The 26,197-nt window shown below is 45.4% G+C and overlaps 1 protein-coding gene across 1 annotated transcript in view; it reads left to right on the top strand.

Moving 5' to 3' along the window:
* The first annotated feature begins 384 nt into the window (after positions 1–384).
* GUCY2C (guanylate cyclase 2C) overlaps positions 385–26,197 on the top strand; it is a 76,283-nt gene continuing 50,470 nt past the window's right edge. Inside the window, exons 1-5 of the mRNA XM_056134592.1 lie at positions 385–601; positions 7,594–7,706; positions 11,645–11,709; positions 19,957–20,184; positions 21,649–21,770. Coding sequence (XP_055990567.1) covers positions 385–601; positions 7,594–7,706; positions 11,645–11,709; positions 19,957–20,184; positions 21,649–21,770 — 745 coding nt within the window. The remainder of the gene's footprint in view (positions 602–7,593; positions 7,707–11,644; positions 11,710–19,956; positions 20,185–21,648; positions 21,771–26,197) is intronic.

Genomic DNA, 26,197 nt, shown 5'->3' with positions numbered 1-26,197 from the left:
TTTGGCCTTTCCTTCCATTCGACAGAGCGTTCCATGTCTGCCCCATTCCCATCCTCTTCCCTTTTTCCTCCCCCTTTTTCCAGCCGTGTCACAAATTGACGTCGATTTGTGTTGGGTGAGGCCCAGGCAATCTCCCCGGTTTATAACTCTGACCTTTCTGCGAGCAAACACAGCAAATGAACTTTGCCTGGTCTCCTGCCATAAGGCAGGTGCTAATTGCTGCCGGGCAGGTTGTACTCTCTGCCCACATGACCGGGGCGGCATGAGCAGAGAGGAGTGTGGGGAACCCAGGACCTGGCAAGAGGGTGGCCAGTGCCTGCCTCCCCGGAAGCCCCGCAGAGAGCAGCAGAGCCCCAGAAGTATGGTGCGGAGGGCCGCGAGGCCATGAAGACACCACTGCTGGCCTGCGCTTTGTGGTCGCTGCTTCTGCGTCCAGGGCTGACGTTCTCCACGTCCAAGGTGACCCAGAACTGCGGCAATGGCAGCTACGAGATCACCGTCCTGATGATGAACAACTTGGCCTTCCCTACTTCTCTGGAATTCCTGAAAGAGAGAGTGGATGAGGGAGTGGAGCTGGTGCAGCAGCGTCTGCAGGAAGCTGGTAAGAGGCGAGGGCTGCCGCCTCCCTGCTCCCCTCAACGGAGCCTAGTAGGTCAGGAGGACCTTGGTCTCCTCACCCAGCCTTCACCGCGGGCCCATTTCACAGCCCCTTTCTCTGCCCAGGCCTCAGATCCTGGGGAGCCTTGGGATGTCGAGTGAACCCACGGCCCTGAGCTAACTCTGCATCTGCCTCAGTACTCCGGGCTGGGTCCACATCTCGGCCACGTGGCCCAGGTCCACATGAGGTCCCTTTGACCACCACATGAGGTGCAAACGAAAACACCCAAAGGCATGACTTGCTCTCAATCTGAGATTTCGTGGCATTTCCCAGGGAAAAGATGTGTGAAGAGGGACTGGAGAGATAGGACATAGGGGAGAGTAAGTACAGCGCTTGCCTTGCTCTCAGTGGACCTGGGTTCTACTCCCAGCATCCCATATGGGCCCCAAGTCTGCCCAGAGAGATTCCTGAGTACTGGACCAGGACTAAGCCCTGAGCACAGTCAGATGCATAAAGCGAGAATTATTCCAAGAAATCTTCCGCTGGGGTCTTTGTTTCCATCTCTAGTGATTGGTATAATGTAAAGTCACTAGAAATTCACAATCAAGTTCAGTGATGTAGCTCCTGGGTTTCTTCTGCTCAAGACTCTTGCTAGGGTCACTATAACGTAGCACAAGTATGTGCCCTTCAGTCTCACTTGCCAGTATCCTCAGTGACTTTCCAAAAACTGTCAGCTCTCCAGGACGATGCGGGAATGACTGTCCATGTCCTTTGATAATCTCCTATTGTCAACTCTCCCATTGATTTTAATTTCTCATGATTATTTAAAACAATAGTTCAGTAAATGTTTCCTTGTATCTAGGGCTTCTTCTTTTCTTTCAGTTCTTTGAGTCTAAGTTGCCAGAAGTGTAATTACTCCATCCATGACAATTTCATACATGTTAATGGTTATTTATGAGTCTCAGTAGGACTTGTCTTGATTTTCTATGTTTAAAATTCTATGGTAATAATTGCAGCAGGTATCCACCAGCACACATGAGTAACCACTTGTTCCTTCTGCCTCATACACTGCTTCTCCCCTGTGTGAACCAGGAGCTGGACGAAAGTAGGTGGGTTGATCTGTAGTTATGATGGAATAGGACATTGAATAAAACCCACTAATCCTCCAGGCTGTGGAGTAAAAAGCTCTTGGTTGGAGCTGGGATTTATTTATTTATTTTTTAAAAATTATTTAATGAATCACTGTGAGGTACAGTTACAGACTTAAACTTTCGTGGTTATGTTTCAGTCATACAATGATTGAGTACCCATCCCTCCATTCGTGTCCATTCTCCACCACAAATGTTCCCAGTATCCCTCCCGCCACCCCCATCCCATCCCCCCCTGCCTCTGTGGTAGGGACATTCCTTTTACTCTCTCTCTCCTTTTATCTAGGTTTTGGGTGTTAAGGCTTGCAATACAGGTACTAAGTGGTCATCGTGTTTGGTCCATAGTCTACTTTTAGCACACATTTTGCATCCTGAGCGAGCTCTCCAAGCATCATTTACTTGGTGGTCCCTTCTCCATCTGACCTGCCTTTCTCCCCAGCATGTGAGGCTGACTTCCAAGCTGTGGAGCGATCCTCTGGCCCTTATCTCTACTATCCTTGGGTGTTAGTCTCTCATTATGTTACTTTATATTCCACAAATTAGTGCAGTCATTCTATGTCTGTCCCTCTCGGACTCATTTCATTTAGCATGATACTCTCCATGTTGATCGACTTATATGCAAATTTCACGACGTCATCTTTTCTAACAGCTGCATAGTATTCCATTGTATAGATGTACCAGAGTTTTTTGACCAGTCATCTGTTCTCGGGCACTTGGGTTTTTTCCAGATTCTGGCTATTGTAAATAGTGCTGCAATAAACATACAAGCATGCACTCACTTTAGATTTGAAATCACACAGATCAATTTTCAACCTTTTATCCAACCACCTCTCACTAAGGACTTTGAGAAAATGAAGTTTTCCAAGTCTCAGTCCCCTCAATTCCCTACCCATAGAAGGTAGAACTTCAGAGATGGTGCGGATTAAGTGAAGGACTTGTAGAAGGACACACATACTGACTGAACCATGTCAAGAACTCAGTAAGTGACCATGGTTGTTGCTGCTGTCCTTGGGAAGAATATGACTGTTGTGATTTTTGCTGTGCAGTTGTTGCTGTTCAGAGATCAAGACATGAGGCATAAAAATGAGCCCTGTGGAAGGGAGAGAGCTCCAAGGGCTGGAGTGCATGCTTTGCATCCTGGAGTCCAGGACTGCCTGGCCCCCTGGGCACCACCAAGAGTGACACTCCGCTGGGAGTAGCCTCTGAGAATCACTGAGTGTGCCCCCCCAAAAAACAAAAATACAAAATATAGTCACGGTCATGGTCCTCCCATTGTTCATCGATTTGCTCGAGCGGGCCAAGTAACGTCTCCATCATGAGACTTATTGTTACTGTGTTTGGCACATTGAATACATCACGGGTAGCTTGCCAGGCTTTGCTGTGCGGGGGAGATACTCTCGGTAGCTTGTCGGGCTCTCCGAGAGGGGCAGAGGAATCGAACCTGGCTCGGCCAGGCCAGCTGCATGCAAGGCAAACACCCTACTGCTGTGCTATCACTCCAGTCCCACATAATATAGTATGTTGGTTAAAGTCTTGTCTTCTGAAAACATACAACCTCAATTTGATTCCTGCACCATCATTTACTTGTGGCTCTGAATGAGTCTTTTATTCAAAGTTTCACTCACCTCATTTATGAAATAGACATTAATGGGAGGGTGGATGATGAAGTAGTGAGTGGACAGTTTTGGAGGCATGAAAGAAAAAAAGAAGAGATGATACCCAGAGTTTTTCATTTGGGGATGCATTTTGTTAAATGGATGTTGATGTAAGTAAACACTAGAAAATAGACATATTGAGCATTATTATTTAGGGTAAAAAATCTAAGGCAATATACCTAAAAGTTAGTTGAAGAAAATTAATACAAATGGAAGAAGTCAGGGCCTTATAAAATGAGATTGTGTGGAAAATGAAGGGGAAAAAATGATTCCTTCAATCTTAGGATGTAAATTCCTTAATTACATGGTCAAGTTCCACACTTAGCCCTCCCCCCCCCAACACTCTTATATGCTATGGAGTTGTGGAGTTCTTCCCCTGGATTCCAACCCCTGCGTGTGAATTCACTGTGGTTCAGCTTTCATCCTTAGAGTCCAAAGAGGATTCTTGGATCACTATATATTCTAAGCATTTTCCCAGAACTGAGATCTTATATGGTTGTTAAATGGGGTTCTTGGAAGACTGAGAAATAGCATCGAGGTAACTGCTAATTTAAAATGTCAAACTTTGGGGGCCAGAGAGGTAGTACAAGGGTTAAGGTACTTCATTTGCATGTGGCCAATTCTGGTTCAATTCCTACCATCGCATTTGGTCCCATAAGCACAAACCCAGGAGTATCTCCTGAGCACCACCAAATGTGGTCCACCTCAGCCCCCAGTAAATAAAACCAAATACAAGGCCAGCTTTGGTTGGAATGCATCCCATTGTCTGAGAGGTGCTCAGTGTTTACTTGAGCAACTGCTTAGCATGTAAGATTTTGAAAGACAAAGGGAAGATGTCTCTTTTCACCAAATTAAGAAACAGAACAGTTCATATAGTCATGCAATTTGAGAGACAGGATTCCACAGTATGTTCTATAGACATGGTTTGGTTTTAAAACCTGTTGGTCGTCTGTTTTTTTTATTTTTTTGTATTTTTCTGCCGGGGGATTAAACCCATGGTCTCACATATAGGAGTCATGTGCTGACACTCACTCCTGGCCAGAAACCTGTTGCTCTTCTTAAGTGATTATGACTGTTTAAGAATTTGCAACGAATAGAATAGTTGGCCTTGCTTCTTGGTCCTGTTGTACAAGAAGAAGGCAAATTCAATTAAAAAAAAAAAAAGGTCCACAAGGGTATGGTGCCACCAGCAGGTCAATCTGTACCTGTGAGGCGAGTATATCAGCAGCATGATGGTGCCTTCAGACTTCCAGATACCCCAAAATTGCTGCTGTGCCTTTGGCCAGACCCCAAAAACTTGGGGCAAAGTTTACCAAGAAAGAAAACGGCCAAAAGTTAGGTATGTGGGAAACACACCCACAAACCACCTCTGGCTCAGCTACATACTTGGAGGCATGGCCTCTCTGGTTCTTGATTAAACTGCTTAATGGCCACGATCCCAGAGACTCAGAAACAAATCTCGAAACCCAGTGGCTTTTGGCAGAAATGCATCCGGTCCCTGTAGTAGGTTACCGGTGCGGGGCCAAACCAGGTGGGAATAGGTTTCTTGCCCTTGGCCTGTTCCCCCTGACGGCCTGGTGGCCGCCATCCTCCAGAGGCCACTGGACAGTCAGGTTTGGGCCCCTAGTGATGAGACTCGCAGGGCCTCACGGGATGGGGGTGGAGCCGGTCCTGTCCTCCCCACCCCAACGAGACCCCAAGTCATCGCCCACGAACAGCCTCACTGGCTCCTGATCAAGCTGCTTAACGGCCATGATCCCAGAGACTTAGAAACAAATCTCAAAACCCCATGGCTTTGTGTCCGGACCCCGCAGTAGGTTACTGTTGCTGGGCCACCCCAGGGGGGAAAGGGTGCTGTCCCTCTGCCTGCTCCCCCTTGGTGGCTCGATGGTCACCATCCTCCAGAGGCCATTGGACAGTCAGGCTTGGACCCGCAGTGATGAAACTTGTGCCTCACGGGATGGGGGTGGAGCTGGTCCTGTCCTCTCCGTCCCAATGAAAACCCAAGTCGTCGCCCACGAACAGCCTCTCTGGCTCCAAGCTGCTTAACAGCCATGATACTAGAGACTCAGAAACAAATCTCCAACCAGCGGCTTTTGGCAGAAATGGTTCCGGACCATGCAGTTGGTTACTGTCGCTGGGCCACCCCAGGGGAGAAAGGGTGTTGTCCCACCACCTGCTTCCCCCTGGTGGCTTGGTGGCTATCATCCTCCAGATGCCACTGGACAGTCAGGTTGGGCCTGCAATGACAAGACATATAGGGCCTCACGGGATGGGGGTGGAGCCAGTCCTGTCCTCCCCACTCCAACAAGACCCCAAGTCATCGCCCACGAATGGCCTTTCTGGCTCCTGATCAAGCTGCTTAACAGCCATGATCCCAGAGACTCAGGAACAAATCTCCGAACCCAGCAGGTTTTGGCAGAAATCCTTCCAGATTTAAGTGTTAAAATTTCAAAATTTCAAAATCGCACAGCCACTACTGCAGCCACGCAACATCATATGTTATTCATAACCAGCAATAGAAAACAAACAACAAAAAAGTCCATACTTTTAGTTTTCTATTTTAATTATTAAAGTGATTCCTGCATTTTAATGCATAGTTTTAAAAATAGTTGCTTGCAAATGTATTAATAAATATTCACTATTAGCATATTACATCTTCACATAATAATATATTCACATACTTACACCACTCACTATTTGGAAAATGCTTTACTGACTGCTTCAGCTGACTTATTTTGGGAAAACATATTGTTTTACAGTTGTGTTCCTTAGATCCTTAGTCATAAAAGGTTTCTAACATTGAGGACAAGGGTGTTTGCTCTTATTGTTGATAAAGAACGTGACTTGAGTTCTGAGTTCTGTATTCTTTTCCTTTTTTTTTTTTATTTTGCTCTTTGGGTCACACCTGGCTATGCACAGGGGTTACTCCTAGTTCTGCACTCAGGAATTACCCGTGGCAGTGCTCAGGGGACCATATGGGATGCTGGGAATCGAACCTGGCTCGACTGCGTGCAAGGCAAATTCCCTACATGCTGTGCTATTGCTCCAGCCCGGAGTTCTGTATTCTAGAATCAGCAGTCTTTGTTTCAAATCCCAGCGCCACCTCTTGCCATTTGTGTAACCTCAAGCAATTAACTTCCCTCTCTAACCCTCCATCTTCTCATTTTTGTTAGGAATATCTGACTGTATTTCACCTCTTAGATGTGTGGGGAGACTTAAGTAAAACAGTGCAGGCAAAAATCCACAGCTCTGAGCTAGACCTATAGCAGTGGAGACTCAGTTCCTCGGTAAGCAAGAGGCACCTCTGAGATGAAGGTGCTTGTCCAAGACCCTTGTCCCACAGTTGCTGAGTCCCATCTCCGAGACCTTTGCAGGGTTTAGCTGTGACTTTTGCTGTGCCCGCCACCCCACCCCATGGACTGCCTGGTACTAGGGTCTTTATGGGGGTCATCTTCAGTGTCTCTCATGGTGGCAGGAGTTAGCAGAACCCCTCAGAAGAGGTCTGGTGGGGGAAGCTGCCTTCTGCACTACTAGCGACAGCTGGGGTCAAGTCCCTGAGCTGTGTGTGTGTGCCTGTGTCCCTGTCTCCACATCCCCACTGCTGCTTTCCAATGCCTCGCCCAGTGCCCTTTTTCTCCGCCCGTGTACACTGTCCCCATTCTCTGGCCCAACAATATCTCACTTATCCCAATCTCCTGGCTTCCAAGGTTCTATATCCCATCATGGAGAATTAAATAAAATACATTGGCCTCTCCTACTTGTTGGGTTCTGCAAAAAGAAAAAAAAGAAAAAGAAAAAAGCCCTAAAAGCTACCTTTTTAGGCCAGAGAGACAGTTAGTAGGCTGAGCACATGCTTTGCATGTGGGGAGCCCGAATTTGATCCCCAGAACTACTTGTTCCCCCAAGCACCGCTTGAAGCATTTCCTGAGAATTGCCAACTATTGAGACAAAAGAGAGAGAGAGAGAGAGAGAGAGAGAGAGAGAGAGAGAGAGAGAGAGAGAGAGAGGAAATACGTGAGAGAGTAGGACAGGAAGTAGGAACTGGCATATTTCTCAGCCTAGAGATAAACACCCATTTTCCCAGAGGATTGGTCGGCAAATGGTAACTCTCATCTCTGTTATAAATTAACATTCCATTAATTGAGCATTAACATTTTGTTTTCTCTTTTCCTTCCTTGCTGAATAACAGACATAAACGTGACCCTGAAAGCTAATTATATCTACTCGGACAACTTGATTTCTAAGTCAAATGACTGTCGGAGCAGCAACTGTGAGGGTCTCGACCTGCTCCGGAAGATCTCGGTGAGTCTCTGCCCGTCAGCTGTGGCTCTCAGCCTGGCAGCACCTGTGGGAAATTTGGCCTTGAGATAGGCTCATGTCCTCCAGTTGCGAGTATGTTGGAGGCAGATCCTCTGACTTTGTGTTTCCCCTTCCTGTGTCATGGACCTACCAGGAGCGCAGGGAAGTGAGGAGATCCTTAGCCCTGGATGATCGCTATCTATGTTCAGTGGTGGGGAAAGTTTTACCTTCAACTGGTATTAAAACATCTTAAATGTTGGGACTGGAGTCATAGTACAGTGGGGAGGGTGTTTGCCTTGCACATGGCCAACCTGAGTTCAATCCCCAGCATCCCATCTAGTCCCCCAAGTACTGCCAGGAGTAATTCCTGAGTGTAGAGTCAGGAGAAACCCCTGAACATAGCCAGGTATGATCTAGAAAGCAAAACTAAATAAATAAATAAATAAATAACATACTAAAAAAAAAGTCTTAAATGTTAAACATTAGAATTAATGGGGATGCCTTTGTGTCTTTTGTGTCCTTGAGGAAAATGCCACAGGTATGTTGTTAGAAAAATGTATTCTGGAAATGAGTCAGAAAGAGAGGGACGGACATAGAAAGATTGCATTCATCTGAGGAATATAAAGTAACAAAATAGGAGACTAACAAACAAGAATAGCCAAGATAAGTACCAAAGGGTTCACTCTGTGGCTTGGAGGCCAGTTGTACATGCTAGGGGGAAAGGCAGCTCAGATAGGGAAGGGAGCACCAAGTAAAGAATGTTGGGAGGATCCTCCCAGGATGGAAGATGCATGCTGAAAGTAGACTATAGACCGAACATGATTGCCACTCAGTGCCTCTTTTGCAAATCACAGCACCCAAAAGGAAAGAGAGAACAAAAGGGAATGCCCTGCCACAGAGGCGAGGTGGGATGGGTGATGGGGGGTGGGAGGTATACTGGGTTCATTGGTGGTGGAGAATGGGCACTGGTGGAGGGATGGGTACTCGATCATTGTATAACTGAAACCCAAGCACAAAATTTGTAAGTCTACAACTGTACCTCATAGTGTTTCACTAATAAAAATTTTTAAAAAAAGAAAGAAAAGGAAAAAAAATGTATTCTGGGACCAGTGCACGCAGCTAACCTGGATTTGATCACCAGCACCCCATATGTTCTCCTGAGCATCACTAGGAATGATCCCTGAGCTCAGAGCCAGGAGTTAGACCTGAGGCTCTCCTATTCCAAGAGATCTCTGCTGGAATCTCTCACCAGTGATCTCTTTCATGGTTCATTGCTTTAAGACTAAATAAAACCAACTTCAATGTAGTGATGGTAAGATTAAGAAGGTGAAAGGTCAACAAAAGTAGAGGTGAAGGGAAGAGAGTGGTTCTTGCTTAATCCTTCCTCCCAACCCCCATCTAGAACTTTATGCAGTGAGACAGTTCCAAGTTCCCAGAGACATGGAGGTATGTGAGGTGCCCCCTTAACTGTGCCCTGAGAAGAGGCTCAATTCCCAGTATCCCATATAGTCCCCTGAGCACCACCAGAAGTAATTGCTGAGTGCAGAGCCAGGAGGAATCCCTGTGCATTGTCGGGTGTGACCCAAAAAGCCAATAATAATAACAATAATAATAATGATATAATAATAATGTAATAATAATAAAATCACTGCATCACTGTCATCCCCTTATTCATTGATTTGCTTGAGCGGGCACCAGTAACATCTGCATTCGTCCTAGCCCTGAGATTTTAGCAGCTTCTCCTTACTTGCCGTTCCCAACAGTGCTGCATTGGAGGTTCTTTCAGGGTCAGGGGAATGAGACACATCATTGTAACTGTTTTTGGCATATCAAATATGCCACGGGAGCTTGCCAGGCTCTGCCACGCGGGTGGGATACTCTCGGTAGCTTGCCAGGTTCTCCAAGAAGGAGAACTAGATTATAAGAGCTCTCATGGCCGCCAATGCTGTGATTCCAGAAACTTTGTTTTTGTCTCTGGATTATAAATAAATACCTGTAAATGTGAACCTTGACTGAATCAAATATATAAGGACAACCTACATAGAGACAACACACACACACACACACACCCTCTATTTGTTCTAAGATGAACCTAAAGTAAGAAATTGCCACCAAATTGTTTCTTTAGGTTCAGAAGCATGATCTTTAGAATAGGACCAATTTTTTAAAAGTATTAAAATATTAAAATTTTAATTAATATTAAATTAAATTGGACCAATTAAAAGTATTAAAATATTAATTTTTAAATTTAAATAATAAAATAATAAAGAAAAATAATAATAATAAACCCTGTCTGGTTTCCCCAAAGAAATAATGAAAACTGAGGTCTGTGGTTCCCCAGCTGCTTCATAGTCTTTGTTCTCCTGATCCTGTGTTAAGACTCTCCCTAAAACAGAAACTTACCCCCTTTCCTCCAAATCCAGTCTCTCTGCCTCTGGCCTAGAGATCCTGCCAGTTAGAGTCCACCAGCTCCTCTGGACAAATCATCCGCCCGGGAACTCTTTCCCTTCCACCAGCAGTGTATAAACTCCAAGGGCAGCCAGGGGGAGGCCCCCACGTCTCTTCCTCTAGCCACCCGCATTCAGGTTGGGTCCCGGGCCACTCCCACAGCCAGGGTGGCCCGGGTCATGGGGCTGATGGTGGACGAAACGAGAGCCAAGCTGGTAGATTGATCAGTTGCCATTTATTCTATTCTCCCCACGCGCCTGCCCCAGTCTTTCTGAGCTTCCCATTCCAGTCTCACACTGCTCCTCATCCTCGTCTCCTCCTGTCTCTCCCACTCATCTCTCCACGCTCCATCTCACAGCCTGGGCTCTCTCTCTCTCCACGCTCCGCACCTGCTCCTCTATTCTTCTACATTCTTTCTCTCTGTCCCCCTTGCTAGTCTCTCCAAGGTCCACCTTGCTGCCTTGCTCTCTCTCTCACTTTCCAACTCTCTCAGCTCTCTACCTCTCCAACTCCCCAGCCCTCTGGCTGACACTTCACCCAGTCAGGTAGCCAAATCAACGTAAGAAAGCCCTTCCTGAGGGCCCACCAGGTTCAAAGGAAACACCACCCTGGGTATTCCAAAGCCCTTCCTGACTGCCCAAGGGCAAAATACCTCCTAAGGTGTTCTTCTCCTTTCCTCAGTCCAATAACTCTCTCAACATCTTAATACTAGTTATTTTTGTATGGACACAGTAAGAGATACATTGAGGCTTGTAGGGAAGCTCTTCTGGGAACATCTTTCCACAGACTTAGACTATAGAGTTCAGGCCAGATCAATCATCCCTAACCCTAGCAAGATCCGTATCTAGTTATGACTTTTTGGATCATGACAGCATTTGTCCATGACCAAGCTCTTAACTTATAGTTAAGCATTATGGCACTTTGGCCAGGCCCATCTCCATGCCAGGGTAGCACATAGCTTACGACTTGCCCTGGTTCCATCCAGTCCCTCATTGGGACCCTGCTTTTGGGGTGCTAGGAAGTAAGGGCAGCTGAAGCTTAAGTGAGAGAACAGATGCCCAGGAGGAAAATATCACTGAGTCACATTACAAAAACATAGCATATACTATCTTCTTGTATCCATACAAAAAGGACATTGCTCTGAATAAACTATGCAAAGGAGTTAGGGAGAAGAGAAAAACAATATTTACAAATCAACAGAGCACAAAGAAAGAAGTTACAAATAAACACAGAGGAACTGTAGCACTGTGATGGGAGCAATCCAATAACCCTAAACTACCTGAGGCTATGCAGAAAGGACAAAACAGTGTTATCCTACACAGCAGCACTGCTCTACTCAGACTGTGAGTCCTTAACATCGCCTTCCCCTATCCAGTGCTTCCTAGAAGCATGAGACCATCTTCCCAGCCTTCTGAGCTACCCAGTCCCCTGTGTCCTGTACTTGAAACAGCCATGAAGTTTGGGGGATGACTTGTTTCTCTTTTCTCCTACAGAGGGAAGGACATATGGGCTGTGTCCTCCTGGGACCCTCGTGTACATACTCTACCTTCCAGATGTAGTAAGTTGTGTTTTTGGTTCTCTTACCTCCACTGTGAATGATGTCAAGCATGGTCTCATCCTTGCCAAGATTTCGCCAATAGAAGTTCAGTTGCTGCCACACCAAGGGTTACGGATCCCAGACTGGAACAGACCTTTCTGTCATTCTTCCTTTTGGGGGGGGGGGGGACAGCAGGGACAACAGTCATGTAAGGCTGGTTGCTAAGAACTTGGGAAGTCACATGGGATCAATGAAAAGTTTTACATCCTTGTAGGAAGTGGGGAGACAGTGAGCTGAATGGTGTAGCATAGTGTGGTGTATAAAGAGGTTTACCAGATGTCTGGGAAGGGCAGGAAGCTGGAGGATGCGGCAGTGTTAGGTGCTGAGTGCATTTTTTTTTCTGTCCCTCATAGAGAACACAGAGAAAAGGTGCTGAGTGCATTTTTTTTTCTGTCCCTCATAGAGAACACAGAGAAAATGCCCAGGGACTCATCTTCTGGGCAGTTCAAGATTACGGAGAGCACACAATAATTTCCCTGGCACAGCACCCTTGGAGCTTAGTTAAAATGTCCTGTGTATTTGAGAATGAAAACATTTATGTGAGAGTGGAAAAGTTATTCTCATCCCTCCCATTCATTTCCTGGTCATCACAAAGCCCTTTTGATGAATCAATCACACCTTCCCAAAAGCCTTTCTCACCGGCCTTTCTTTAACCAGTTTAGTTTTCCCCAGAGTCAGGGGTCATCCTTTGCCTACATAGGTGCAGGACCCCTTGCGGGTAGATTTTGCTTGACATATAGTAGATCTCCAAAGCTGTGTTGCAAAGTCAACTTCTGATCCCTCCCACCCAGCTGTACCAACAGACTCACATGCACAGGCCACTTTTGAAAAAAGCACACATTCACTGCACTGTTTTCATTTTTATTTCCCGCTTGCTTCCTTTTCCTTTGTTGTTGTTGGGATGACCAGGGCTCAGATACCTCTTTGTGGGGTGCTGGAGGTGGCACACTTTCTTATTGCTGTGGTTATCCCAACAGTTGCTGACACCACAGTCAGCTGGGGGGATGGTCCCGAGGATCAAGCTCACAACTTCCCGCCTGCACAGTAGGAGTCTGCCACTAAGCTCCATGGCCAGGTCCTAAATGGAAGCTCATTTTGAGTCCATCTTCTTCGTATTTTTTTTACAAAGAAAAACTATAAAAATATTTTATTTATTTATTTATGTATTGAATCACGGTGAAATAGTTATAAAACTTTCATGTTTGAATTTCAGTAATACAATTATCAAACACCCATCCCTCCACCAGTGCACATTCTCTACCACCAATGTACCCAATGTTCCTCCTTTGCCCTCCCACCCCTCCCCCTGCCTCCATGGCAGACAATTTCTCCCATAATCTCTCTCTACTTTTGGGCATTGTGGTTTGCAATACAGTTACTGAGAGGCTATCACATTTGGTCCTTTATTTACTTTCAGCACACATCTCCCATTCTGAATGATTCCTCCAACCATCATTGATTTAGTGATCTCTTCTCTATCCCAGCTGCCTTCTCCCCCAGCTAAGGAGGCAGACTTCCAACTATGGAGCAATCTTTCTGACCCTTGAGTCCACTATCCTTGGGTGTCAGTCTCATGCATCTTCTTTATCAAAATGCATACAAATGGAGCCCTCCATGCTTACTTTCCCCATGACTTTATTATCTGACCACTTATGGATACTGATCCTTAAACATCTTCCCCTCACAACCCCTATTCATCCTAGAAAGTTTGACAAGGCGCTGGGTGTATAAATAGTATACACATCCAATGTTTACTGACAATAAACCACACATTTATTTTAGAACAGGTTTTTCACAATCTGTATGTGCATTTAGTTATGCTACACAGGTTGGGGATATAACCAGTCACACAAGTTAGACTCTAGGGGTCAGAGAGTTCAAAGGTTAAGGTGCGTGCCCAGCACACAGTCCTGGTTTGAATTCTGGCACCACATATGGTCCCCCAAGCACCACTACTAATGATCCTGGATGGAGCATGGTGTAGCCTCTGAGCACCACAGCATGTGACGTTGAAACAAACATAAAATCTAATGAACAAATAATCAGAAAGTTAGTCTCTAAAGCAAGTCCCCCAAAAAAGGGTTAGGAAAATTGAATTACCATTTTGAGGTCCCTCGTTGTACAAGTAACCTTAAATATTTTTTTCTTTTTTTGGTCGCACCGGGTGATGCTCAGGGATTACTCCTAGTTCTGCACTCAGGAATCACTCCTGGCAGTGTTCAGGGGCCATATGGGATGCTGGGGATCAAACCCATTCCCTCCATGCTATACTAATGCTCCAGCTCCCTGAAGCTTTTAAATTTTGTCAGAGGAATGCATAAAAAAACACAGCCACTGCCCAGGAGACTGGTGATTTCCACATGGCAGAGTGACATGGTTTCAGTACAGTACCCACAAAGGGTTGTGTCTGCGCAGAATAAAATTCTGGCATCTGACCGGCAGAGTTATTTTTTTAAGAGGGAAGAGACATGGCGAAGGAGACAGTTTGAGGTGTGTGGAAGAGTGGGTGAAACTATGATGGGTAGAGATGGAGGAGGGGATAATTATCCCAGTCAGGCAGAGGGAGAAACAGATGTCACAATGAAGAGGACAGAGAGGGTAGAAAATTCTGGAAAACCTGAATTAACTGAAGCACAAGAGCTGTGTGAAGGAGTCAAAAACCATAAAGATAAAGGGCTGTTTGGGAGGGCATGAGTTTCAGGCCAGGGGAGGTGTACCTCACTAGGTTTGCTTCTGATGGAAGGCCTTGAGAAGCAGCCCAAATTTGGGGAAAATCCTTGACAGTGATAAGAATGTCTGGCAACAGGAGCTGGAGAGATAGCATAGTAGGTAGGGCATTTGCCTTGCACACAGCCGACTCAGGCTCGATTCCCAGCATCCCATACAGTCCCTTGAGCACCGCCAGGAGTAACTCCTGAGTGCAGAGCCAGGAGTAATCCCTGTGCATTGCCAGATGTGACCCAAAAAGCCAAAAAAAAAAAAAAAGGAATGCCTGACAACAATGCTTCAAAACTTACTATGGGAGCCCACAGGAGTCTGATACCTGGATGTGGGTGTGTATGGGTGTATGGAAAGGAGGAAGGCATGTGTATGGAGGGGGGGCAGGCACATTGGGGGTATCGGGGGAGAGAAGGAGAGAAGCTCTGAATGGGCATGTGTAGGATAACACTGTTTTGTCCTTCCTCAGGTAGCTTAGGTTTATTGGGTCACACCCATCCCAGTACTCCGAGTGACTCCCACTCTTTTATTCATTTGTACCTATGTCTCTATGCTCTCCTTTGCAGCCAGTTAAACACCTTTTCTCCCTAATCAGATTCTGTTAGCTTATAAGATCAGATCCTTCTAGGGACACTGAACTTGTATTGTAAGCAATGTCCTTTCTGTATGGACACAGGAAGACAGTTAATATTGTGCTTTGTAACTTGTGAGTTGATTGACTCCAAATAATATTTACTCCTGGGTATCTGTTTTCTTGACTCAGTTGCCCTTAGTTCCTAGTACCCCCAAATCAGGGACCCAACGAGGGACTGAATGAACCCAGGGCAAGCTGTGAGCTACCCTGGCATCGAAATGGGCCAGGCCAAAGCACCACGATACTCAACTATAAGTTGAGGGCATGATCATGGACAAATGCTGTCATGATCCAAAAATAAGTAACAATGAGCCCATTCCTGCTGGGGCTAGGAAGACTAACCTGGACTGAGGACTGCGGAATGTATAGTGAGATGTTCTTAGAAAGAACCAAACTGTAGTTTATATCTCTTACTGTGCTCACACAGAATTACATTGTAGAAATATTAGAAGTAGATCTACTACAACTATTTAAGTAGATTACTAGCTGAGGAAAAAACACACCCTTGTTAGGATCCCACCCTTGAGCGGATCTCCTAGTAATCTGGAGTAATCTCTTTACATGAGATTTTATCCTTGAGTTAATCTCCTGAAGGAGTGGTCTTACCTCTCTTTGTTGATTTGTTAATGTTCAACCCATCTTTGTGTCACCACCCTATGTGATTGCTATATAAACTAAGAATGTAAGGAGAGGGAAAGTCAGAAGTGAGAGAGCTAGGGCTCCAGAGATACAGAATCAGAGCCAGAAGGAGAAAGGTTCCAGACTGGGGCCCAGGAGAGAAGGAGGCAGAGGAGAAACAGGAATGAAGAGGATTGGAATAATCTACAATTGATATCGACCAGCCTGGCCCTCTTTTCTTCCTTCGTCTGCCCTTGGCCAACAGCCATCCCAATCCAGGCCACACACAGCGGTTCAAGAGCACCGAATCCGGGTGGTGAGATAGAGTTGTCCAGAGAGCCCGCGAACACACAACCTTCAATGTGCTAAGATTTTACAGGCATGCAAGGAGAATGGTTGTTTTGGAATTTTTTATTTTGTTTTTTATTTATTTATTTATTTATTTATTTTTGCTTTTTGGGTCACACACAGTGATGCTCAGGGGTTATTCCTGGCTCAGCACTCAGGAATCACTCCTGATGGTGCTCAGGGGACCAAATGGGATGCCAGAAATTGAACCCTGGTTAGCTGCATGCAGAGCAAACACCTTACCTGCTGTACTATTGCTCTGGTCCCTAGAGAATGGGTTTTAAAGGTAATAAAGGTGGACTCAATGGTGTCTGAGAACCAATTAAAGTAAGGGGTAGAAAGTAGTCCAAAGGCTTTCAGATCTCAAAACTAAACAAAATGGAGGAGGGGAGGGGAGTAATGGAGATAAGGAGCACTATTGAGAGGGAAAATGTCCAAGAGAACTGTGAGTGTAAACATGGGAGCTTGAGGTGCGGGGAGGGCATCAGGGATGCCTTTCAGTGGAGCCCTGGAGATGGAAATGATGCTTCCTTCCTTTATCAAGTCCCTCCAGAGGAGCCAAGGAGAGTGGAGGTGAGGGCTCAGAAACCAGACAGGATTCCAGTCTCCACCGACTTGTAATATAATAGAGACAGATTAAGGAGATACTCCCCCCAGTACTCAATCCTGGGCTTGGGCAGCAAGGGAAGTTTTCTGGATGGATATATAGGTATTTAATCCTATATAATAAAATTATGAACAGAAGATTTAAGTCAATTCTTCTCCAGAAAAGACATACAGAGGGTTGAGAGTCACAGGAAAGAAAGAATTTAGAGCCACTCCCTCATCAGGGAAATGGAAATTCAGAGAACAGAAAGATGATACATCTCCCCTGTGAGAAAGTTTCCCATCAGAAGCAGCAATATCAAGATCTGTGGAAAAGAAGAAACCTTTGTGCACTGTTGGTGGGAATGTTGGTGCCGCCCTTATAGGAAGCACAATGTTTGCTCAAGTATGTAAACACAGAGGACCCAGCGGAGGACCCAGTAGTCAGCTCACTGCTGATATCTTATCTGAGTACAAAACAGGGGTTAATGCACTTGTCTCTCATGTGGCCGATACTAGATCTATTCCTGAACCGTACATTGTCCCCTGAGAACTTCTAGGGATCAGTTGTGAGTGCAGAGCAAATAATAAGCCGTGAACATGGACAAGTATGCTTCCCACTGCCCAGAGGTGTGATATCCACCCCTACACTTACCACAATGCTATTCACAGACACCACCACACGGAAGCAACTCAAGTGTCCATCCGTAGATAGGTAGATAGCTGAACAAGGAAAAGGGAGCATTTTATACAGTGGAATACTACTCAATCCATTTAAAAGATGAAGTTTTCAACTAAAAACTTAAGGAAGCTGAAGAGAAATATCACTTGATCACTTGACTTCCCGTTAATCGTCGATTTGCTCGAGTGGGCGCCAGTAACGTCTCCATATGTCCCTGTCGCGTGCTAGTGTAGCCCAATGGCGTCTGTTCGATTTAGGAACACGAAGAGCCTCAAACCGATCATTCATGATCTTGATGAAGAAGTCTGACCATCTGGTAGGTGGGTGGCCACGCCGTCTTTTGACATCCCATGGAATCCAGTCGGTAACAGCTCTAGTCCAGCGGTCGTCTTTAAATCTCATTACGTGACCAGCCCATCTGATTTTCGACACCTTGGCAAATGAGACAGCATCCCTGATTCTTGATCGTCGACGGATGTCAGAACTCCGGATTCTTTCTCTCATTTGAGTGAAACGTGATATTCCAAGCATAGCTCTTTCTATTCTTCTTTGGGAGACCTGAATGGCGTTCTCATCTTGTTTGCGTAGGGCCCAGGTCTCTGAGGCATATGTTAATGCAGGAAGAACAGTGGAATCAAAGAGATGTGCCCGGAGCCGGAGGTTCTTCATCCTCTTAGCTATTTCTTCGACCCTCTTGAAGGCATTCCAAGCCGCTCTCTTCCTCCTGCGCAGCTCGGGTGCCAGGTCATTTGTCATGTTGACTTCTCGACCTAGGTACACATAACTGTTGCATTTGGAGATTGTTGTTCCGTTGAGAGCAAATGGAGCGTCAGGGACAAGGCTGTTTCTCATAAACGTTGTCTTCATAAGATTCAGTTGTAGTCCGACCTTTCCACACTCACGGTCAAAGTCGGCCAGCATTTGTGCCGCTTGGCTAATGTTTGGTGTTATTAAAACAATGTCATCAGCAAAGTGGAAGAGAAATATGTGAAATAAAATAATTCAAGAGGAAGAAGATCATTATTGAATGAGCTCCCCTCTATATGCAGTAGAAGGATATGAAGTTGATGAAAAGACAAAACTAAAAAGCTAAACCAGAGAATATTGATAATATAACTAAGGTCACCTGACCTGAAGAGAAAGGATGGAAGGGAGGAGAACTTGGGGGCAGAAGGTAGTGAAAAGACTGGGGGTGGAGCTCAGTGGTAGAGCATTTACCTTTCATGTATGATGTCTTGGCTCAATCTCTGGCATTGCAAAGCAAACAAAAACAATCCAAGTCTCTCTCCCTGCCTCCCTCCTCCCTCCCTCCCCCCCACATACATTTAATCCAGAACCTGATGGATAGCTAAAAAACATCTAGACCGAGATAAAGAAAAAGAACATCAGCCCAGTATCTATTATGTCCCAGATGACAAAGCTTAATGAGGGTTTGGGGAATTTTTTTTTCTTTTTGGGTCACACCTAACAATGCCCAGAGGTTATTCCTGGCTTTGCACTCAGAAATCACTCCTGGCGGTGCTCAGGGGACCATATGAGACGCTGAGAATTGAACCCAGTTCAGCTGTGTGGAAGGCAAACGTACTATTGCTCTGGCCCAAAGCTTAATGTGCTTAAGATACTACAAGAATGTTCGTGTGCTTATCAGGGAGAGAAAAACTCTGAAATCCTCACCTGATGTTTATTTCAAAGGTAGCTGAGGAAAAGTGCACAGAGGGCTTTTTTCTAAGTCCTGAAATAAGGCCCAAAGGGATGCCAAAGGAGCTGGGCATAGAGCACTGTCCTTGTCCTCACTGCAGAAATTGGGTTATGAAAAGGAGAGAGGGGCTGGAGAAATAGCACAGTGGGTAGGGCATTTGCCATGCACATGGCCGACCCTGGTTTGAGTCCCAGCATCCCATATGGTCCTCTGAGCACCGCCAGGAGTAATTCCTGAGGGCAGAGCCAGGAGGAACCCCTGTGCATCGGCAGGTGTGACCAAAAAAAAAAAAAAAAAAAAGCAGAGAGAGAGAGAAGGGAATGTGTCTGCCACAGAGGGTGGGGGTGATGGGAGGGATACTGGGGAACATTGTTGGTAGAGAATGGGCACTGGTGGAGGGATGGGTGCTCGATCATTTTGGCTGAAACGTAATCACAGAAGTTTGTAAGTCTGTAACTGTATCTCACAGGGATTATTTAAAAATAAACAAATAAATAAATAATAAAGGCAGGCGAACCTGAATGGTAAGAAAGAAAGAAAGAAAGAAAGAAAGAAAGAAAGAAAGAAAGAAAGAAAGAAATTGGGTGGTGCATGGAGGGGCCATGGCCAGGGCGCCATTGTAGGGAATTGTGGGCCCCTTGCCTCTGTTTTCTTAGCCCTGCACCCCAAAGTGCCTGGGTTCCAGCCTAGAGATTGTGACCATCCATAGGACAAATTCACTGTAGGCCAAGTTGAACGAACAGCCATAGGGAGAAGATTCCCGATTGTTCTCAGAATCTGGCACGTGCTCCAGAAGTGCTTCAAAACGTGTCAGAGAGACACGTGTCTAAGGCAGACATTTGCTCAAATTTCCTCCTCATGCTAGACTTACTTTGTGATTTAAGTTAATCCTAATGACACTTTCTCGCTCCCCTTTTGGAATAGCCTTGACACCGAGATAATAAAGAACTATTCCATGATTTCGGCTGGAAGTTTTGGATTATCCTGTGACTACAAAGAGACATTAAGCAGGCTTATGACTCCAGCTAGGAAGCTGATGTACTTCTTGGTGAACTTCTGGAAGCACCAAGGCTTGCCGTTCAAAACCTCTGCGTGGAAAACTGCGTACCTTTACAAGAATACTGACAATACTGAATCTGAGGACTGCTTCTGGTAGGTGGGCTCGTTAATATTTTCTGTCTCTTGCCACGACAGAGAGAAGGCATAGGCTCGAGGCAGACCCCATAGCTCTTAGTAGATGCACCTCATTCTGTAAGATTGCTGGGAATAGACACAAGCCCACTTTTGGGGAGGGTGTTCAGAGCTTTGAGTGTCCATTCCTGGCTCTGTAGACAGGGCACTGTAGCTGGTGCTGGGAACTGGACGAGGGATGGTGGTGTATAAAGCATGCAAGGCAGGTGCCTTAGCCCTGAATTATCTCTCTGGCCCTATGAGCCTCACTTTCAGCCAAGGAAATGGGGGAGGGGGGGAGGGCAAAGGAAACAGCGTCACAAATATAATCAGTCTACATGGTATCTGCCACAGTTCCTCCTTTGCCAAGTACTTTCACTTTAGTTTTATTGGTTCCTCTCAGTCAACCCTCTGGGAAAAAGAGAACAAGGATTCTCTGATAAGAAAAGATAAGAAATTTTTGTGCACCATCCGCAGTCTGTTCCATCTCTGCCTACAGTCAGTTAGAAATCATTCCTCTGGGTGCCCAACACAGGTGTGAGAGAGGAGGATAGAATCCAGAGAACTCGGGCGGGGGGGGGGGGGGGGGGGGCAGGGGCCGGAACAGAGGACAGGCTGGAGGGTGCCAGTGCTAAAACAAAAGCGGCACAGTTTAGCCACCTAGAACAAGTGGCCCAGAGGATTTACTGGTTGCGTTATGTCCCCATCACCAGGCTCTGGCTCAGTTCTGTGCTCTTTCTCCCCCTGAGGATGTTTTTGTGCCAATTAAGTCAGAGCCCCCACCGGGGACACACCCCTAGGGAACTGCAAAAGTGAACCCTCAGGTCTTCTCCGAGAGACTTTGGGGGTAAACTCAGGCCACCTCGGGAGGAAAATTCATTCATCTCTGAATTTTGGCAACTGTTGACTCAATGGTTTCAACTTATCTGTACTCAAGAGCGGGTTTAATGCAGCAGAGTTGAAACTTCCTTTTGCAAGTAGCAGGATGCCCTTGGAAGGGTACCAGGCACATGTCAGTTTTTTGTATACGTGGGAATATCCCCCATAGGTTCTCCTGCACTTTAACTTAGATGGTCCACTAACAGGAAGGATGGAGTTGTGCTTTATCTGTTAGCAGAAAAGAGTTTCAGGGGGCTGGAGAGATAGTCCAGCTGGTAGAGCACTTGACTTGCACATGATGGAACTGGTTTCGACTCCTAGAACCCCAGAACCCCCTGAACCTGGGCCAGAGTGATCCCTGAACACAGAACCAGGAGTAATCTTTGAGCACCAGCTGATATGCCCTCTCAACTCCTCACCCCCTGCCCACAAAATAAAAAAGAAAGAAATGAAATGAATTTCAGATGAACAAGTCCCAGAACACATCTGTAAGGAAAGGACCAAATAGTGTGGAATCCCACACAGAAATTAAGCTGCTTTCTTAAGAATCTCTCTTTCCTTTTCGAGGTATCTCAATGCTCTAGAGGCTGGCGTTTCCTATTTTTCTCAGGAACTTGAATTCAAGGAACTGTTGAGACGACCTGAAAATTTTCAGAATATATTAAAAGATAAGACCAGGAAAAGCAATGGTAAGTAGATATGAAGATAATTTTTTTTGCCCACTTAAATATCACCTTTTAGTCATTTTAACAAAGACCAGCACTGAACTATCACCATCATTTCTACCAATTTTGTATATGGGGAGAGATTCTTACTTCTTTTTTTCCCACAAAATTATTCTATAGTGATATTGAAAATACTACATCACTATGTGTATTGCATACATGCATGTTAATTTTTTCCAATAAATGAAGACATTAACTATTTGAAGATAATACAGGTATCTCTGGCTTTCTTTCTTTCCTTTTTTTTTTTTTTTTTTTGCTTTTTGGGTCACACCCGGCAATGCACAGGAGTTACTCCTGGCTCTGCACTCAGGAATTACCCCTGGCGGTGCTCAGAGGACCATATGGGATGCTGGGAATCGAACCCAGGTCGGCCGCATGCAAGGCAAACGCCCTACCCACTGTGCTATCTTTCCGGCCCCATCTCTGACTTTCTTATTCTAAATTTATTTACTTGGTTAATACACCATGATTAACAAAGTTTTTCAAGATAGAATTGTTTCAGACACACAATGTTCCCACACCAATGCCACCACCAGTGTCTCCCCAGGTTCCCCCTACCCCCCAGTCTGCCCCTTTAGCAAGCATATAACAAATTTATTTCATATTGCTTGCTTGAAGAGAATGTAAAAGAATGGCAAATAGAATGAACATAAAACAAATCAGTAAAATTCAATTTGTCATGATTTTGATGCTATATGATTTTAGCCAGAGCGATAGCACAGCAGGTAGGGCATTTGCCTTGCACGTGGCCTGTTGGAGTACACGGAGCTTAGGTTTATCAAATTGTACCCATCACAGTGCTCCCGAGTCACTCCCATTACTTTGTAACCACTTCTATGCTCTCTTCCCCAACCAATTTGTAAGGTCTCATCCTTCTTAGACACTGAAGCTGTACTGTAAGTTAATATTGCCTTTCTCCTCTCCTTATGTCTTTTGAGCAGTTTACTTTAATGCAATGTCCTTTTGTATAGATACAGGAAGACAATTAAATTAATATGCTCCATAACTTAGGAATTGATTGGCTTTAAATATTATTCACTCCTGGGCATCTGCCTTCTCAACTTAAGCCTCAGTTGCCCTCACTTCCTAGCACTCCAAGGGCAGGGTCCCGACGTGGGACTGGATGGAACCAGGGCAAGCCTGTAAATTATGTGCTACCCTGGCATCGCGATGGGCCAGGCCAAGGTACCACGATTCTTACCTATAAGTTAAGAGGTTGATCATAGGCAAATGATGTCATGATCCAATAGTAACGATGAGACTAGGGCCCTGCTGCTAGGAATAAGAAAGATACCTGGCCTGAGCACTGCAGCCTGAGATCGAGATGGCCCTAGGAGAGCAATTCTATAAGCCCAAAGTATTTCTTACTGTGTCCATACAAAATGATTAATATTATGTATGCTTATATGTTGGTTGGACAAGGAGAGGAGAAACACGTCCTAGAAGCAGTTTTCCCGTGTGTCCTGACTAGCTTGGATGAGACTGCTTTCTCCCCTTCAAACTGTCTTCAGTGAATGATTTCAGTATATTGAGACAGTTTCCCCTTTCTCTCAGAACCCTGGCTGGTCTTAGATATGCAGATCTCAGGTGGTAGCCAGGCTGGTCTTTGGGATGCAAATCAAGGTGCTTGCAGTTTGTGAAAGTGCTTGTGAAAGGTTTCAGCTTGGCTTTGTATCTTCTTTCCAGAGGCCAGTATTACTGGCCTGCGATGTAAGGAAACAATGTGGATGTAAGGAAACAATGTATGTTTTGCCGCCTCAATGTTCTTTCTGTAACTCCTTTTGATGACATCACTATATTGCACCCTTTAGAGGTACTATGATCTATATAAGGGAGATTTCAGGGCTCTCTAGGGGGGACACGTGCATCAGAGAACCTGGGAAGATGGGGCTGAGGACCGAAGGGGAGAGAACAAAGGTGCAGGTGCTTGAGGATTTCTGAGGCCTCCATGACATACATTTCTTCCATGTAATAAACGGCGGCTAAGACCAACCAGCTTGGCCTCGTTTCCTTCCTTCGCCTGACCATCGCCATCGACCTCCGTGGAGTGGGGAAACGGCCTGACTGCCGGCCTTTTATTTTTTGTGTGTTTACACAGTGGCCCACTCAGGTTCAATTCCTCTGCCCCTCTTGGAGAGCCCGGCAAGCTACCGAGAGTATCCCGCCTGCACGGCAGAGCCTGGCAAGCTCCCTATAATGTATTCGATATGCCAAAAACAGTAACAAGTCTCATAATGGAGACGTTACTGGTGCCCTCTAGAGCAAATCAATAAACAACGGGAGGACAGTGCTACAGTGCTATGATTTTAGCCTATGTAAATATATTCAATCAATTAATACAACATATACAATGGTTATTTTTGTTTAGTAAGGTTTCAACTCTGCATTAAATTTTATTTTGTACTTAGATCTTATTGTGGTTATCAGCATAAGTTCCCTGCCATAAATAAAACTTTAAGAAACTTTTAAAAAATACTTTATTCTTTCTTTTTTTTTCTTTTTGGGTCACACCTGGCAATGCACAGGGTCTACTCCTGGTTCTGCACTCAGGAATTACCCCTGGCAGTACTCAGGGGACCATATGGGATGCTGGGAATCGAACCCAGGTCAGCCGCATGCAAGGCAAATGCCCTACCCGCTGTGCTATTGCTCCAGCCCCTAAAAAATACTTTAGAGTTTGCATGAAATAGGTAAAACCTCCAAATGTAAATTTCAGTAAGGGGCTCTTTACATCATTTTTTTCCCTCTTCTGATGATTAAATCCTTATCCATCCGAGCAAAGCCAGGAAAGTAGTGTTGAGTAATACAGTACTAATTAACAGTCGGAAGGATATGAAGCTGCTAAAGTCTAAAGTCTAGCCTGACTAAACAGAACAGATCCTTGAACCACTCTCATTAAACTGCTTTTTAAGCTAACTTCAACTCAATGTTATTGGATTTGTGAGCAACTCTCACCCCCTGAACACTGGTCCCTGCAGGGTATACTTATTGCTTTCAAGCCTCAGGCTAAATCACCAGGTAAGTGAAGATGGTCTCACTTTTCCTACATCTCAGTGATACCTGTGGTATGATGTCCTCTCCCATTACAGGCAGAATGTGAACAACTAACGCGATAAAATTATCCCCACTAAGTTCTTAGGTGATTTGTTTCACTTCCCACAGATCTCTCTCTACAAGTTAGACTATTTCAGGAGCCATGGAGTTGACTGTAGGGAATTTCTACAAGGGGAGATGATTGGCAGGATTTACCTGTTTCACTAGAAGCAGCATCACTTATCGTTATTAGCCATTCACTGTCACTGTCCTCCCGTTGTTCATCAATTTGCTCGAGCGGGCCCAGTAACGACTTCTTTGGAGACTTTGTTGTTACTGTGTTTGGCATATCGAATACATCACAGGTAGCTTGCCAGGCTCTGCCGTGCGGGCGAGATACTCTCGGTAGCTTGCTGGGCTCTCCGAGAGGGGCGGAGGAATCGAACTCGGGTCGGCCATGTTGGCTGCGTGCAAGGCAAACACCCTACCGCTGTGCTATCGCTCCAGCCCGTTAGTCATCAAGACCAATTAGCCATTAGTCATCAAGAAAACCTAGCACGTGCAAAAACCTGACCAAGATCTGGGGGGAAAAGATGCACAAAGTTATACATATTCCTAAAGAGTTTATAGTTCAACTGCACAAAACAGTATATGAAAAGATCTAATGAAGGACCCTCCCCTAACTTCTCTTACTCATAAAGTCACTGAGCTGATAAAAATATGGTTTCCATGAATCCTAGGGCTCAGAGATTCAGATCTACTCTATCACAGAATTGTTATAACTGAATCTCTAAGAAGCTGTAAGCAAAGTCGTAGGAAGTTGCCTAGGAGACCCCATAGATCTCCATGTTAACATTCACTAGGTGTTTTACAACCGCTGTGGGTGCACTTTGCCTATCTGTGGTAGTAATATTTATTACTACTGCATAGTGGGGGGCCAGAGCAATAGCATAGCTGGTAGGGCGTTTGCCTTGCACGAAGCCGACCTGAGTTCGATTTCCCCACCCCTCTCGGAGAGCCTGGCAAGCTACTGAGAGAGAGTTCCGCCCACACAGCAAACCTGGCAAGCTACCTGTGGCATATTCGATATGCCAAAAACAGTAACAACAAGTCTCACAATGGAGACGTTGCTGGTGCCTGCTCAAGAGAATTGATGAACAACAGGAAGACAGTGCTACAATGCAGTGCTACTGCATAGTGGTTTAGTGGAATAAGCACTGAACCAGGACTTTTCAACTTGAATGGTTAGTGCTATCTCTCCATCTACCATCATTGCTTAAGATCATGGGACTTCATCCTTTTAAACTCTATAATCTTACGGAAATTGGCTAGATGATTCTTTGTAAGGTTCTGTA

The sequence above is a fragment of the Sorex fumeus genome, unplaced genomic scaffold, assembly GCF_029834395.1.
Source record: "Sorex fumeus unplaced genomic scaffold, SorFum_2.1 ptg000100l, whole genome shotgun sequence".
NCBI lineage: Eukaryota > Metazoa > Chordata > Mammalia > Eulipotyphla > Soricidae > Sorex > Sorex fumeus.
The sequence above is the reverse complement of the archived record's forward strand: the minus strand, read 5'-3'. Positions and strand labels throughout refer to the sequence as shown.